Consider the following 16,775-nt stretch of genomic DNA (forward strand, 5'->3'; position numbering starts at 1 on the left):
TTATACACTCCCTGTGCAAGGAAATCGGGAATTTCAAGTGAACAGAAACATGAGAACTTCATGAGATCCACTCTGATCTAGATGGAAAGCGGAAGCCCCACATATTGACTCGTTAAGTGATTGAGAAAGGGAAGAGCGAAGTCTCTCCTGTCAAAATCAATTAGCGTTCTCTGCATACGCTTCAGCGTTAATTTGATTTCCAAAACTGCCCTGGCAAAGTTCTGCATTACAACATGCCTTAATGGACTTCATTGTCTCTAATTCTCCACTCAGCCACTTCTTGCCCAATTTGCGCACATCATGGCAGCACATGGCACGTTATCCTGACGAATCCTCACGCCCACTCACCTTGTTAGGGATCACGTTTTTAATTTAGCCATTCTTTTTGGCTTGGAGAACAGGGACAGCATGCGTTTTGCAAGATGAAAGTGCACCCTGTGATTAAGAAAGTTACGCTCATTATTAATGAAACTAGTCATTAAATCATACAATAATTAGGTAGCCACATTTCATCCAGACAAAATCACACCTTTGCCATCATCAATAACACAGTAATTAGCAACTGTTTCAAAGTTAGTCCCACCAAGCCAAGCCTGCGTCTCTGTTCCGAGCGGAACGTCACTTATCAACCGCATAAACAGCCTGCCAACCTTGCGAGAGCCGGCGTAGACTGGACAACTGCCATAATAAAGTGTCTGAGAGGAAATGTACATGTCTAACACTGTCCATATACAAAGCCAGCACAAGCAGTATGCCTGTGGTAAACATGGAATCAAAATGGCTGAGGAATGAGAATAGTACTGAGCACTAGTAAACATGCAGCCAATAGAAGCAGGCTAAATGCAATGGTCTGTGAACAGCTTAAAATCAAGCTTGGTTGACAAAAGCCCTTTACAGAATGCAGGATGAGACTGCAACAAAACTAAAATCATGGCACACTATAGTAGTAAAATATTGAGAGTCATTATGTGTCTCAGAAATGGACTGATCACTGTTTTTTTTAGAGCCGATATTGATGGCTAATCGCCATTCAGCTCAACCAGCCAATTGCTGATACCAATGGAGGGAGAGGCTGGATGTCACATTAACCTTTCAGGGCAAACTTGGTAATGCTTCATCGTGCAGGGCTTCTTTAACCCTCCATGCTCTTAAAATAAAACCTACTTCACTTTTTAGAATCCACCCCAAAGCCTTTAAATACTCGCAGCGAAAGTCTAAATTCACGTACAGAACGGACCTTCTGAACTATCATGTGCAAAATAAAAAACATCTCTTTAAATGAGAATCCTTTAACTTTTTGACAGCATGTCACTTTTAAAAATTCTCTAAATATGTGAGCTTGTGTCAGATACAATAACAACCACCAAGACTGACCAATAAAACATAGAATATAAGTTTCAATGCTGGCTTTAATCCATGTGCTAACTTCATAATTCCATCTAGTATTGGTTGCAAAAGGAACTGTAACATCCTATAATCAGAAATGCCTTGTGGCCAATATTTGTATATATTTGACTGAAAATTGGAAGAGATCAATACACACCTATTGACTTTCCCATCTCTAGTGTCTATTATGATGGACCAATTAAACCCTGTAGCTTTCTTTTCATTTACAGCCACAAACACACTACAGTTAATTATCTACAGCCCTGACTGTCTCCAAAGTGACAAAGATCTAAGCATGTGCTTGTTTTTGAACAATCTCCAAAGCAAAGCATTAGGAGAGTTTTGAACTTCAGAGCAACTCACTTTGTGTGTGTGTGTGTGTGTGTGTGTGTGTGTGTAAGTATATGAGTGTGTGTGCATCCCATTTATAGGGTCTTAAAAAGAACATGCTTATGAGGAAGTGTCCTTGAGGGTGTGAAAAATTCCCCACTTTAAACGCTGTACAGTCGAGGCGTCATCGATAGCACAGTTCCCTTGAAAGATTTATTAAAAGAGGGGGTAGGTGCGGGAAACTTCTAACACATTCCCATGCATAAAAATGACCAGTGGCGCATGAATAACACGAACAAACAAAAGCACCTGCAACTTCCCCATGGCTGACTTCCTCTGAGCACACTCTGTTTATGCTAGTGAGGACCAAGTTATGAAGTTTTTCATAACTTGGTCCTCACATTACCCTTTCCAGTCGCTTCAGAACCAATCATGCTGACAGGTAGGAAGCTGCTATCATTAGCATTCCCTGTCAAATTTTAAATAAATAAGTAAATAAATAAATAAACAAATAAACAAACAAATAAATAAATAAAACCTAAGGGAAACAAAAGGAGGAAATCTTGGCGGTGCACCTTGACAAAGCAAATTGAAACAAGAAAGAGTGCCAGCCTAAGACATCACTTTTTGAATGTAAAGCGTCTCCATTTGTCCCGTGCCGCACGGTGTTTAGACTCCGGCACAGAGCCGCTCTGCAGTGAGTTTGTGCCCCGGCCTCTTTGTTCTTTATGAAAAATCAAAAATAATAAATCATCTGTTGGTGATGCTTCACTACCAAGCCAGTCCTTTCTCGTTAATCATGCGTTATCAGTGAACATCAGTGAAAGGGAGGCAGCGGCAGCAGCGGCGGCGCTGGAAGGACGGGGTGGAGGAGAGAGAATGGGGAGGGCTCGGCTCGGCTCAGCCAGCTTCTCTCTTCTCCCTCTTCTGACTTTCATCCACTGAGCAGTCCCTGACCTCCCTCACCCTTATGAATTGCACAAAGATGAACAAGAGAGCAGGGCCACGGTGTTAAATAATGCAGAGTCACACTAAGTGCATTAAGATTTAACATAAATAAAGACCTCACAAGCAATAAATGCCCTCTTTCTGGCGTATTCATTAACCTTGTCTTTAGTAAAAATGGGACATTCCCAAAGAGAACGTGCTGAGAAAATGGCTTTTTTCTTGTCATTGTATGGAAGTTAATCAATGTCACTGGGTTTATGCTTTTTGACAGATACAGAATGACTCATGTCTTTTGAGGAAGGAAAAAAGAAAAACTGTAACATATTATTTTTCAGTACAAAACTGTACAGCCCCGTGTGTAATAGAATGAGTAATATAAAACGTCACATTGACTAATTACAAAGAGCTGGTAATTACGGTGGAGAGCTCTGAGCCACTATCGATTGTCCAGCTTTTAGAATCACTGAGCTCACATAACTACTACATATTTAAACATCTGAAACTCTGATGATTTCAATATAATCTTGTTTTTCTTTGTGTATTGATTTCTCTCTCATCTTTTCGCTGTACTGCTCTCTCACAATAGTTTCACAGCAGTTTTCACATCAACACTTTCGACTTTGTTTCTCATAAATCGCTCAGTGTCAGATGTAAGACTACACTCTTCATTTCAGCCAACCTACATTCCTTAAACTGGTGATGGAAGCCAGGAACTTACACCTTAGGATTTACTGTGAAAGTCAGAACTGGTTCAAAGGATATGATGCAAGGCTGCACACTCCAACATAAGCCCAGCATAGTTTACAGTGCAGCCCAGTGGCTGAGGGGTTAACTCCCTCTTTAAAGCAACACTGAACCTCTGAGTCAGCTTCTTAAGCCTATAGCCCAGAAACAATGGCCTTATCGGCCTCCCTCAACCCGCCTCCCATTTAGCCTACTGCCAGGAAGAAATTTGCATGTCAATCATGTCTGAGGATGACATTTAAAAAGCCTGTAAAGGACTAGTGTGAAATCACAGAAATTAATTGCAAACACCCAGCACTTTCATTTTCTCCGGGAATTGAAAATTCCTTTACATCCTTTTGTAAAGAGAAATCCCAAAATGGTTCACATAAACGGCTCACCGTAATTAGGACGCTGGTATCAAAAGTCTCGCAGCATTCTGGCACAATGACTTTTTACACATTTTATTTCCCCTCTCTCATCAATTCAGTACAAAAAATACAAACAATGAGACTGCCTCAGGTAATGTTTGAACTTCTAAGATCAGTTTTTGACTGCAGTGTGGTGCTTTTTCTTACTATAGAAACCAAAATGAAGCCAGAGATCATTATCATAAACATAAGGAAACAGAAACAAGAATTTATGAAATCAACACATCTTCATTTAAAGGTCTCATTCCATTGTTTTTTCCTTCATTTTAAAATGTCTATTTTATGGTCTCTAGCATGAATGAATGCCATGTGAGTAGGCCTGTCACGATATATATATATTTTTTTGTGCAGGTTATATTGTTTCAGAAATTATTGCGATATATACACTGTGTTTTTTGTCATTTTAAAACCATTAAATGCCACTGACATAAGGATAACAGAATAGCATAAATAAACAATCATATGCTTTTAAAGTCAATAAAAAAATGATAAATCATAGTTTGGTAATGATATACTTATTTTTTGCTTTGTTGCAGCAGGGCCTGTCAAGAATACACTACTATGAATTCTTCATTGTATCAGAGCGTGCTTGAGAAAAATCTCTTCAAAACTGACACAGAGGTGAGTCATGCAACATGACAATGGATTCAATAAATCCATCATAAAAATACTGCTTAGTGTTGAAATGTTGGAGTTCTGGAATGGTCAAATGAAAGCCTGTTTTTTAATGTTAAAGCAGTACTGCGGGCGCTGCATGCAAGAACCCCCTTAAGCATCACACAGTCAAAGAATCCTGCATGGAGGAGTGTGGAAAACAGTAGCCGATTAATAAACGATTGTAGGCAGTATCTCTGTTAAAATCAGCTAAAATGGTTAATGAATGCTAACAAAGTATTTTTTTGTAAGTTATTGTTTTAAAGTAAACTGAATATCTTATTGTTTATATTTCTTAAACAAGAACTAAACGTTCAAATTAAAAATTCAATTCGCACGGCTGTAGTTGAGAAAATGCAGGGCAGTAAGGTAAATTGAGCCTACCTCTCTCTAGTGAGAAAGCAAATACAAATAACAGCTCCCTCCCACAGATGAGCATGCAAGTGCTAAACTTTGACAGTAGCCAGCACAGCTCATATAAAACAAAGAGTGCACTTTACTGGCCGAGCCAATATGATAATCAGTAATTGATTCAGAATGGCAGAGATCATATTTTATGTAATGGGCTGATCTGACAGTCAATAAAAAACATGGAATAGACAGACAGAGAATGAGAGAGAGACAGAAAGAGAGAGAGGAAGAGAGAGAACAGCGAGAGTGTCTTGGCCTTTCCTGTGCAGAAGCGTGCTGCCTATACACAGCGCAGAGGAAGGAGGATGTTATCACTGAGCTCTGCTGATAAGGTATGATGCCTAGGAGCATTCAGGTCAACAAGTGAGAGCAGTGAATAGCTCAACGGGGGGAAGGCAGGGGAGAGGGACCTGACAGGAGAGCGAGGCGTCCACCACTGGGAAGCAGTGGGCAGCCTCAGCATGTGCTGCTAGGTTAGCCTGGTAGGACACAGTGGCAGGTCGGGAGGAAAATGAGAAGCGAATGGGGTTCCTGGCAGAACCGAGCGCTGAGGGGGAGCCATTGTGGAGCAAATCATCGGCAACCATTATCGCAGGAATGGGCCGCCTAGCCTACAAAACTACTTTCAGCTCTCTCACTTAGTCTTAGTGTGTGTGTGTGTGTGTGTGTGTGTGTGTGTGTGTGTGTGTGTGTGTGTGTGTGTGTGTGTGTGTGTGTGTGTGCTTGTGCGCTTGTGCGCGTGCTTGAACAGGCAGAAGCAGATGAGAAACGGATACAAAAATATGATAAACTGACCAATTCCAATGAAAACAGCTTTGTATCCTTCTTCTTTTAGTGACAGCAGTGTCATCCCATTCTCGCCCAGTCCTTTCTCACACACAACCTGATGGAGGAAAAGGGGAGGGAAATCACTTCTAGGAAAGACTGTGAGAGAATAGCAAGAGTGTAAATTTCTGATCAAATATTCATAATATTAGTTAATGATTCTTTTGGAAAGCATTAAACAATTTTTAATGAGTTACTTTGAGAATGAATTAATAAGGGTAGAAACACCTACTCAGTGCTGGAATATTAGTCTTTATTTATTTTTTTTATTATAATTGTCTAAAATCCAAGGCAGTTAATAGCTATATTTTCATCCAAAATGATAATTGACAGAAGTATCCACTTCAGTGTCTTGCATTTGATGATATGAGGCTAAGCTGAACCTGCTCGAGCAATGGAAAACCACTCTAAGAAGCACTCTATGCCCTGTTCCTGAGATGATCTGAAGACCACATGAAGTTTAGAGGTTTTGTACTGACTGACTGCAGAAATCTAATTAAATCAAATCAAATCTGTTATTTTACATTGAGTGAGTTGCTTACGTTCCCAGTTGCTTCCAATTTTTTTATAATAGCACTGAGAGTTGACTGTGGAATATTTTAAAACTGGGCTTTTTACATAGGTGGCATCCTATCATGGTACCACACCAGAATTCCCTGAGCTCCTTAGAGCGACTTATTCTGTCATTAATGTTTGTAGAAGCAGTCTGCATGCCTAGGTGTTTGCTTTTTACACACATGTGGCCACGGAAGTGACTGGATTGGGGGATTGAATGATTTGGCAATATAATAATATAGTGCATGTTAGGGCAGCATTCTGTGAGCACTGAGGAACCACTAGATTCAGTGCAGCTGAAAACTTAGACACACGGTGTAGAATGAAGGAGGTGGTCATAATGTTCAGTCAGATCATTGTACACAAACATACTCCACATGCAGTTCTATACTAAAGTCAGAGTTCACACTTTTCATTTATTTCTTTTTCAGAATAAGTTTGTAATTTATGAAGAGATATTTCTGAGGAGATTAAATAAAAGATAATCCACTTGTATAAGTAAGAGGAAGTCAAATAAAAGGTGAAAAAAAGATTAACAGATCCAGACAATATCCATATGAGCCCTGAGAGACCACCAACACTGCCCTGTCAGACAAACAGCACTTAAAGCTTTCATCTCTGAGAGAGAAAGAGAGAGAGTGAGAGAGAGAGAAGAGAGGGGTGGGGTAGGTGGGGAAATCAAGCTCCTTTCTCGCTTCAGATCTGAAAATAATCTACAGTTTTCAGTGTTTCTGTTCCTCCCTGTACTGTGAGTCTAAAAGGATGTGGAGCTGCCCAAGAAGCTCCTACTGAGAAAAGGACAAAAAAAGAAAAAACATTTGCAATTCAAACAAAGCAGCAGATCTCAGTACAATGGCCACCCCAGAGTCCAGACCTCAACACAACTGAACGTGTTTGGGTTTATTTAGATTTACTGAGAAGCAGAAAAGGCTTTTCTTGGAGAAGGAACTTCTAAGACCAAACTTTTGAGCATAAAAACACATCTCCCTGCAGATTTCTGCAGAAAAGCCGAAAGCGAGTCTCCTGAAAAGAATAGAAGCTATAATAAAGGGAAAGAGTGTGGGGACTCTAAATACACGCTCAAACATCTAATATGATATTTAGTTGTTGAGTCTTCTGTGTAATTTTCTGTTGAATACATATTTTCTACTTTATTCTGTTGCTGAAAAAGGAATGCGCTAAACCTAATGCCTCTTTTCAATAAATAAGGGGTGATCTCTGACATTTAGAAACATGCTTTTTCTAACAGAGCAATATACACTATTTTGTAATAATAATACAAACAAATGTTCCTAACAAATATTAAAACCACAACACCTCTGAACCACAGTAGAATCTCCACCTTCTGTTGTTTTTTTGTTTGTTTGTTTTTTTTAGCTCCACTGACCATATAGGAGAACTATACGCACTGTAGGGGCTGTAGTTCTATTATTACACATTTTAGTCCTTCTAATTCTCTACATGCTTTATTATACTCCTTTTTTAACCTGTTCTTCAGCGGTCTTCAAGAGAACTACCACAGAACAAGTATTATTTGTGAGTGGTGGGTCATTCTCAACACTCTTTTCTAGTTGGTCAACCTTGTGGCTGGTGGACTATTTTCTAAACGTGAGGTGTTTAAAAACTATAGCAGCACTGCTGTATCTGACCCACGTATACCAGCATATCACACAGTAACAGGCATGCTGTCGCCATGTCACATTTCTGTGACACTGCAGTGCTGAGAATGATCCACCAACCAAATAATACCTGTCTGTGGTGGTCTTGTGGGGTCCTGAACATTGAAGAAAAGGTGCCAAAATTAATAAAAACTGTTCTGTTTTTTTTTTTTTTTTTTTGTTTTTCAGTATTTAAGCAAAATGGTTTATGTTGTTTGGTTTTGGTTTCTGCAAAACAAATCTAATTTTGGGTCATCCCTAGTAAATGTTATTGTTGACTGATATCACCAGCGTTTTAACACACCTCATTTTTTTTACAACTGATTCTGACATTGAAAAACCATCTTTTGTTCAATGCATCATGATTCATCCATGCAATCGTCTTCAGTCCTTTGCTATGATCCCCAATTGGCACATGCTTAAACCATCTGCTCTGAACTGCCAGGAGTAATTCAAAACTTAAGAGGAGTGTGACCCGAATATCACGCAGGGTGCCTTCCCTCTCAGCGTTTTTTACAAGAACAGAAAATATGTAAATGTGTTCTCTATCTATTCCCCTCATTCTGGCTCGCCACCCCTCCTGCTAAGTTTGAGAAAATTTGTTTCCTGTGTGAAAACGAATGCCGAGCAGGTGTGCAGGAGGAAGAGGACTATCGATTGCCCTTTCTCACCGCGGCGGCATTCAGGCAACAGACAGACAAGCGCCCACAGCCTAGACCAATGCACAGTGCTGCCTGCCTCCCTAATGCAGCTTTTAATTGTTCTTTATTAATGCGGCTGACATTTTGGCTGCTGATCCTCACTGAGACCTGTCACCTTCCGTAGCCTCTGATGTGGGCTGAGGCGCAGGGAGGGAGGGAGAGGAGGAGGAGAAAGAGAGGAGAAAAGAGGAGGAGAGGAAAGATCGGGGGAGGGTGGTGGCGGGGGTTCCAGAGATGAAGAGAAACGGAAAAGAAAAAAGAAGGAAAGGAAGAAAAAAAGAGAGAAAGTGTGTGTTCAGAGTGGTAGAATGTGAGACAGTGAGTATATATTCGTGTGTGTGTGTGTGTGTAAGTGTATATGAGTGTGTGAGACAGTAAGACAGACATACAGATAGACTAAGACTGAAGGAAAGAAAAAGTGAGTGAGAAAGAGAGAGAGAAAAGAAAAAGACAGACAGGTAGACTGTGTGTGAGAGGTGAGATGGCGCTCATTACCTTCACGCCCAGGTCTTTCATCAGGTCCAGCTCGAACTGCACCACCTCGTAGGGCAGGCGGAACTGAGGGATCTCGGAGGAGCTGGGGAGAAAAAAAGAAAGGTAAAAATGAGAGGGGAAAAGAACAGGAAGAGAGGATGAGAAGAAGCTAAAGGATGGTGCCAGAGGAAGAGAACGTTCATGAGAGGAAACTGAGGAGACAAAAATAAAATGAAAACAGAGAGAAGAAGAGAAAGAGGGAGAGAACACGAGAGAGAAATCCCTCTCCTCACATGGGACATTTTCCTCAGTTATTCCATTTGATGTGTTAGAGGTTTGGAATCTTCTACTGCACTCAAATCCTCAGCTCCTCATTGCCATTCCCAGCAGCTGCTGGACCTGCCAAGCTGGAGTGGACACGCACAGGGCTCCCACCCTCTGCTATCATCGACAGGCTAGCTGAAGCCAGTCGGTGGTGGAGGAGCAGGTACGGGTAATTGATAACCCCCGTTCCATCTCGGCATTTGAAAGATGAATATTCCCAATTACAGAGAGCATTCGTTAATTATTCTGACCTTATGCAACGCTCTTCATATCGATCATGGCCAGGCTGATCAACGGAGCACTTCGGTAACAGGATGTGAATGCAGAGTGCAAAATACGCGCGTCACAATTTTTAGCAGAAAGGTAAAAGAAGCGATTTTTTTCAATGCCCACCTCAGTCCGCCGACATACTTCTGCTTCTCAAAAATCGTGATGTCACTGTAGCCGAGACGAGCCAGGAAAGTGGCGCAACTGATGCTGGCGGGACCACAGCCAATAAGCGCTATCTTCGAGTGGTAGCTCTCAGGCATCTGCTCTGGAGGAGGGAGATGAGGGTTCCTCACTTGAGGAATACCCATCTTACTGAACACCTGCAATAAAAAGACAGAAACACACACACGTAAATTCAGGTATATACACACACACGTCCACATACATACAATACAGTACATGCATATACTGTACGTGGAACTCTGAACCAAAACATCTGACCATAACAAAGAAAAACATATTTCTCTTTTATTTTTAGCATTAATGTTGCATGTATGCAAGTGTTTAGGCATTTCTGTGTGTATGTATATTTGTTTATTTATCATCTACATATCATATAGTGCATGTAGATACCGCACATACACAGATAGCAGTATGTAAATTGAATAGAAAGTATTACATCATGGCATGGGAACACCCATGTTATCCTGTGAGTGGAGTTAAACACTGGTCATGCCGCTTATGGCAAGGCAACACTAACATTATCAGTCCGAGTGGGGCCTGATAGTGAGTTCCTGGTGGCTGGGACATGATACTAGTGACGTTTAACATGTTCTTGGAGCAAAGAACAAAGCAATGTTCCTGCAACAGAAACAGAAAAGCTGTGTGTGTCTGCGTATTTGGACATCTATGTCAGCAGTGGGTTCTACTTAAAGTAATTGAATGTAGGGGTGGGCGATATGGCTCTAAAATAATATCACGATATTTCAGGGTATTTTTGCGATAACTATATACTTGGCGACATAGGAAAACAGAAAAATAATTAATTAATTTCAGGAATATAGTATAAAAGTATAACAGTATAATCATAATGTGGCAAAATAAATAATATAGCATAAAATAATATAATGCAGCAAAAAATATTGCAGTATGGTTATGGTTGTATTTAGGTAGCATGTGAATAATACAGGATTTTGCAAATGCTTAGATGTGGAGCATATACAGCTCTGGAAAAATTTAGAGACCACCTCAGTTTCTGAATCAGTTTCTCTGAATTTGCATACAAAATTAACATTGTTGTTTTATTCTATAAACTACAGACAACATTTCTCCCAAATTCCAAATAAAGATATTGTCATTAAGAGCATTTATTTGCAAAAAATGCAAAATGGCCCAATTTTAAGTGGTCTATTATTTTTGTCCAGAGCTGTAGATAGGTTAGTTATTTGACATGCTGTAGCCTGCATAAATATCAATAGCACAACATGGCCACTGTCAAAACATAAATATGATATACAATATAATGTGCAGCCCTATCACACAGACCCAAAGTTAAAGCAAGGCAAGGCAAGTTTATTTATATAGCACCTTTCATACACAACGGTCATTCAAAATGCTTTACAAATTAGAAAATACAAAGAGAAGTCAAATTAAAAAGCATGTAAAAGAATAACAGTAAAAATGGAAATAAAAACTAAAATAAGAATAAAGCATGGTTGACTCAAAACATGATTAAAACAAAGAGAAGAAAATTTTAAAACATGTAAAAGAACAACAAGGAATTGGAAATAAAAATACCCCAAACTGCACCCGACAAGCTGTATGGAATAGGCAGCGGGGATCCAAGTGCAACCTCTACTGGGTAATAATGAGTTAATCAGCTCAATGTACTTCACTAATATCTTTTCTTATTTATTTATTTATTTATGTATTTATTCACTCGGATATATTTGAACATTAACGTCCTTAGCTGTTATTGTATATCAAGGCTGCCACACCCTACTACAGTTACTTCCACAAAAGCAGGATAAACTCTTTTTAATACCAATTATTTTCAACAATATTGAATACTGTCAGTTTCTTCTATATTTTAAAAGCAGCGTCAAGTTAATTAACCCAAAGAGGGCAGAAGCATCAAAAGAAAAGTCAGTTTAAGACTTATATATTCTGTTTTTTTTTTTTTATTACGATATACACAAATGACACTTCTACTACTCTGGTATTTCAGATCAGGCCTGAAAACATGAACTGGAGTCATGAAGCAGCATGAACGAGGCATTACGCCAAACAACAGGCTGATGATTCCTCAGCAGAAATCGGCATCTGCCGGCGTCTGATGCTTCGGCTTCAAAAGAATGCTACTTAGAGTCAGCGTGACACTCACACATTTCACCCTGCTGCTGCACTGGGTTATGAGCAGAAGCAGAAAACAGCGAAAACAGAACAGGCAAAAACTGTTTATTCCGTGAGTAACCATATGAAGACATCAAATGAAGATAGCTGCGGAGATACATAAAGAATACGCCAAGTTATCCAAACAGGCCTTAATGAGAAGCCTGTAGCGCTATATCCATTAGCAGTCGTAAAATGAGAAGACTAGCGCTTTGTCTTCTTAATAAGATTATCAAGATCCATACATAGAGGCTTGTATTGTTAATACAATATTATGCCTGAGCAGGCAACATTATAGGTGATATTAATTTAGTTATTCATGAATCTCATGAACTGTGAAGCCCAAATTGCTGCATGACAATGAATTTCTAATAATCCCTGAGAGCGGTTTAGAGGCCCTTCCTATTATTGCGGCTGCTATGAAACAAACAATGCATCAATTTTAAAACACAATCTCGCTTTTCTAATTCTTGCCCTCGTCTAATTGAAACAATGGACTCCAAACTGCACCTGACAAGCTGTATGGAATAGGCCGCGGGGATCCAAGTGCAACCGCTACTGGGTAATAATGAGTTAATCAGCTCAATGTACTTCACTAAGTATCTTTCCTTATTTATTTATTTATTTATTTATTTATTTACTCGGATATATTTGAACATTCACGTCCTTAGCTGTTATTGTATATCAAGGCTGCCGAAACCTACTACAGTTACTTCCACAAAAGCAGGATAAACTCTTTTTAATACCAATTATTTTCAAACAATATTGATTAATGTCCATTTCTTCTATATTTAAAAAGCAGCGTCAAGTTAATTTACCCAAAGAGGGCAGAAGCATCAAAAAAAAAAAATCAGTTAAAAAAAATTGATCTAAACAAAAATATCTTTTTGTAACCCTTTCTGTAGTCTGGTTTAGCTTTTATTCCATAAAAGCACAGCCTGCACGGCCAAGCACCTGAAAGAAAATATCCCACCACTGACTACAAAATACTCTGACTGAACTGCTCCCTGAGGAAGCAGCCACTGCTAATATTACCCTTACTAAAATCACTGAAGCTCAACATATTAAAGCACTAATGGAATATTCTAAGCCATATCAGTTTCTGAAGGTATCTTGTCACAGCATTACCAGCATTAACGAGCTAATAATCTTCAATTTTCTGTAGTGAAGGAGAAAAAATATTTATATCACTTATTTTGTAGCTGTTGATCATCTTAGAGTAACTTAAATATAATGTTAGGTTTAAGCATTTTGATAGGAGCATGAAATGGCATGCATTTTGCATAGTAAATTAACTCTCAATTCTTTGTCAAAAAATCAAATCTTCTTTTTTAAGCTTTTTACACAAATTATGTCACAAATCATCTACTGAAATCCTGTAATAGGAAAAGGCATTAAAAACACAAAAAAAAAAACTAATGGAGGGTGTCACCCACGAACACATCACACAAACCTCAACTCAAACACAGAAAACTTAGTCTTGGTATCTGAGAAGATTTTAGTCAAATGCATTTACACTTGGTAGTCAAATGTGTCTCTGGTTAATCAAGACTGAGATCAGACAGCTGTTTGTAAAAAAAATATGCAAATCTGCTCATTGTTCAAACTATTTTCTGTAAAAGCCATAGCTATTCTTTTTTTTAAAGCTTCAGAGACAGTGGCAGTATGAGGGTAGAGAGTGGGGGCTAAATGTAGCTGCCAGCTCTGCCATCCTCTCTCAGTCCCTTTTATTTATATATTTATATATGTATATATATAAGGGACTGAGAGAGGAAGGCAGAGCTGGCAGCTACATATATATATATATATATATATATATATATATATATATATATATATATATATATATATATATATATATATATATGTGTGTTTTTTGGCAGCCCTGGCCAAATTACATGATTAGTTGATTTCTTACACTTGTTTAAATGTACAGTTGCTTTTTATTAGATTTGAGGAAAAAAAGTGAAAAATTAAATGGATTTGAGAAAAACGTGAAAAAATGTGACTTAGTGCATTTACTTTTTTATCCAAACATAATAATGAAAAACATAACTACTGATGGGCGATACAGAACTAAAATAACAATGCAATACTTTAAAGTATTTTGTGATAATGATATTCTTGTGATAATGATATTTTAAAGTATACCAATATACTACTGCAACAAAACAAATGTTTATACAGTAAAAAAGTTTCAAATATTCTGTATAAACAAAACAAAAAAACAGAGACAGAGACTCTTTGTATGAACTAACTGTTCTAAAAGTAACAAAAATATAAACACTGCAAACAAAGAAAATCCCTTAAAGCATCCAAATAAAAAGGACAGCCTTCAAGACAGGATACTTCTTATATCCTGAAATATCAACATATGGATTTTTTCTTTTTTTAATCACAATATATTGTGTATAATACAAAACAAAACATCTCTTTTTTTTAAGACACATGAAGTGGTCAGGTGTTAAAATGGTCTGCATCTGCCTCTCTCAGAAGCTGCAATTTTTAAAGTAACTCTGCATAGTGAGAATATTATGCAGGAATATGGTAGAGCAGACCAGAGAAAAGAGTAAAAAAGGAAAGGATATGCAATAAATATGAAGATTCTAAATAAAATTGTAGAACAATACAGTGTGAAAATAACTACACTCAAGAGTGAAAAGTAAAAATAACTACACAATTAGTTAAAATAGAAATAAAACAGTAAAAAAGACAGTTAAAATGCATTTTTAACAGGACCACATGCGAGGAGACCTCTAGGGTGACCTCTCAAATCATCCAATATTAATGGTCTTTTCAGTAACTTACACTTGGAATAAAAAGTCAAAAAGTTCCTGACATTTATCCGTGTCCTAATTGACAAAGCCCAACCTGATGTTAAAGAGCAGCAGGAGACTTTTCCAGCAGCCTTCCGCTGTACATTTTGGGAGAATCTTCAAAACAGCCTGACACACATGTGGGTGAGAGGGAGCAAAGATGCCTCGGAAAAGCGTTAATGCGCTTAGCCACCTCCAGACAGAAGCGCTGTGTATCGCCCATAATTGAAGCAAGGCATTGACTTTATCTGTGATTGTAGCCAGGCTACGGGAGCAACAGCTGAATAGAGCTGGGCAGCGATAGCCCCTCTACCTGGGGTTATCTAATTATCGGCTCGATAACCAGGCTGACCTCTCACATTTAAGGAGAGAGGAGCTGCCACCTAGACAAAGATGTCTAATAAGTCACAGCAGAGGTGGATGGCAAAAGAGAGTGGCCGCTTTTGTAATTGTGCCTTTTATTCTTTAGGAAGTAATGAAACCGTACAAGCCATAGCCTTTCCTTTTTTACAGTTTCAGAGACAGTGCCTGTTAGGTGGCAGTATGAGGGTAGAGAGTGGGGGCTGAATGTAGCTGCCAGCTCTGCCATCCTATCTCAGTCCCTTATATGTATATAAATATCTGTCTGTATGAAAACGTTTTGGCAGCACAGGCCAAATTACATGTTTAGTTCATTTCTAAAACTTGCTTTAATGTAAAGTTGCTTTATGTTAGGTTTGAGAAAAAAGAACATACATATTGAACATAATTTTATTTTATTTTTATTTGTAGGAAATGTAGAAATCTTTTTACAAAGAATTCTGGAGGTTGATTAGCAGTGCTGCACTGTTCTACTGTGCAGCGTCACCTGCGCAAACATGATCTGCATAGACAAATCAGCCTAAGGCAACTGTGGACAGTAGTCCACAACGTAAATTCTCCAAAAAAAATAATACAAAAAAACATGCAGATCAACACACCCCATCAGTGGCCAGTGTTTAACCTCACTCACAAAATAACATATTCACAGCTTATACTGTACAGTTGTGAACATTTCCAAGCAGTCCCTGAGGTAACACCTTGTGATCATATACATAGACTTTTAAACTGTGTCTAATTTTAAATGTCACTTAAAATTTGTGGACAGATTTTAAACATGCTGTAAATGCAAGGTGGCTTAAGAACTTCATAGAAACACAATTAGAGAGCATTTTACAAGGAGTGGGTGAAAGTTCCTAAAACAACAGATAAAGATAGAGATAAAGATTCCCTACCGGCTACAAAAAGAATTTGTAAAATGTTCAAAAACGACAGCACCATACAAAAATGATCAGTTTGTTTTGTTTTTTTAATTAATGCAAAGTTATAAAAGAGTGCACGGACATTGTCTTTACTGTTATTACTGCTCAGAAATGTGGTTACCTCCTTTAAAAGTTAGTAAAGTAAACAAAACAGTTTTATCCCAATTAAATCAAGATTTTTGGAGCAACAGTGTGTACAAGCCATGTACTAAGAACTAAACTTGTTTGGTTGGTCACAATGATTAGAAACTGTGTCTCTATATACAGTAAATTGGTTGATACATTGTCGGTTGTTGTAATGTTTTATATAGGAAGTAGGAATAGTTTTGCAATATTAAGTGATTGCAATGCGAAGTAATTACATACTTTGACATTAGGGCTGTGCCATAGTGTATCATATATAATACTTTTATAATTATTTTTTAATTATAATAAAAATCTATATCGTGATAGTGTTATTTTGTGCTAAACACAGCCTAGCATGATTTTTGTATGATTGTTTATATGCATACACTAAATGTATTGTGGTAGAGTTTTTGTTACAATACTTTTATTTTGTTGCAGCAGCATATTCCTGAAATTACAAAAAAAAAAAAAAAATCATGACAAAAAGTGGTTTGTCATAACGTCAAGAAAACAAACCTGACAAAGGAACAAC

At 38.2% G+C, this 16,775-nt stretch overlaps 1 protein-coding gene across 1 annotated transcript in view; it reads right to left on the reverse strand.

The window, feature by feature from the left end:
- The window catches only part of dpyda.1 (dihydropyrimidine dehydrogenase a, tandem duplicate 1), a 206,287-nt gene that overhangs the window by 132,381 nt on the left and 57,131 nt on the right, over window positions 1–16,775 (reverse strand). The window contains exons 6-8 of the mRNA XM_022673644.2: window positions 9,814–10,010; window positions 9,118–9,199; window positions 5,679–5,766 (exon numbers count right to left, since the gene is read on the reverse strand). Of these exons, the coding sequence (XP_022529365.2) occupies window positions 5,679–5,766; window positions 9,118–9,199; window positions 9,814–10,010 (367 nt within the window). The remainder of the gene's footprint in view (window positions 1–5,678; window positions 5,767–9,117; window positions 9,200–9,813; window positions 10,011–16,775) is intronic.

Source organism: Astyanax mexicanus, chromosome 6 (assembly GCF_023375975.1).
Source record: "Astyanax mexicanus isolate ESR-SI-001 chromosome 6, AstMex3_surface, whole genome shotgun sequence".
NCBI classification, from domain to species: Eukaryota; Metazoa; Chordata; class Actinopteri; order Characiformes; family Acestrorhamphidae; genus Astyanax; species Astyanax mexicanus.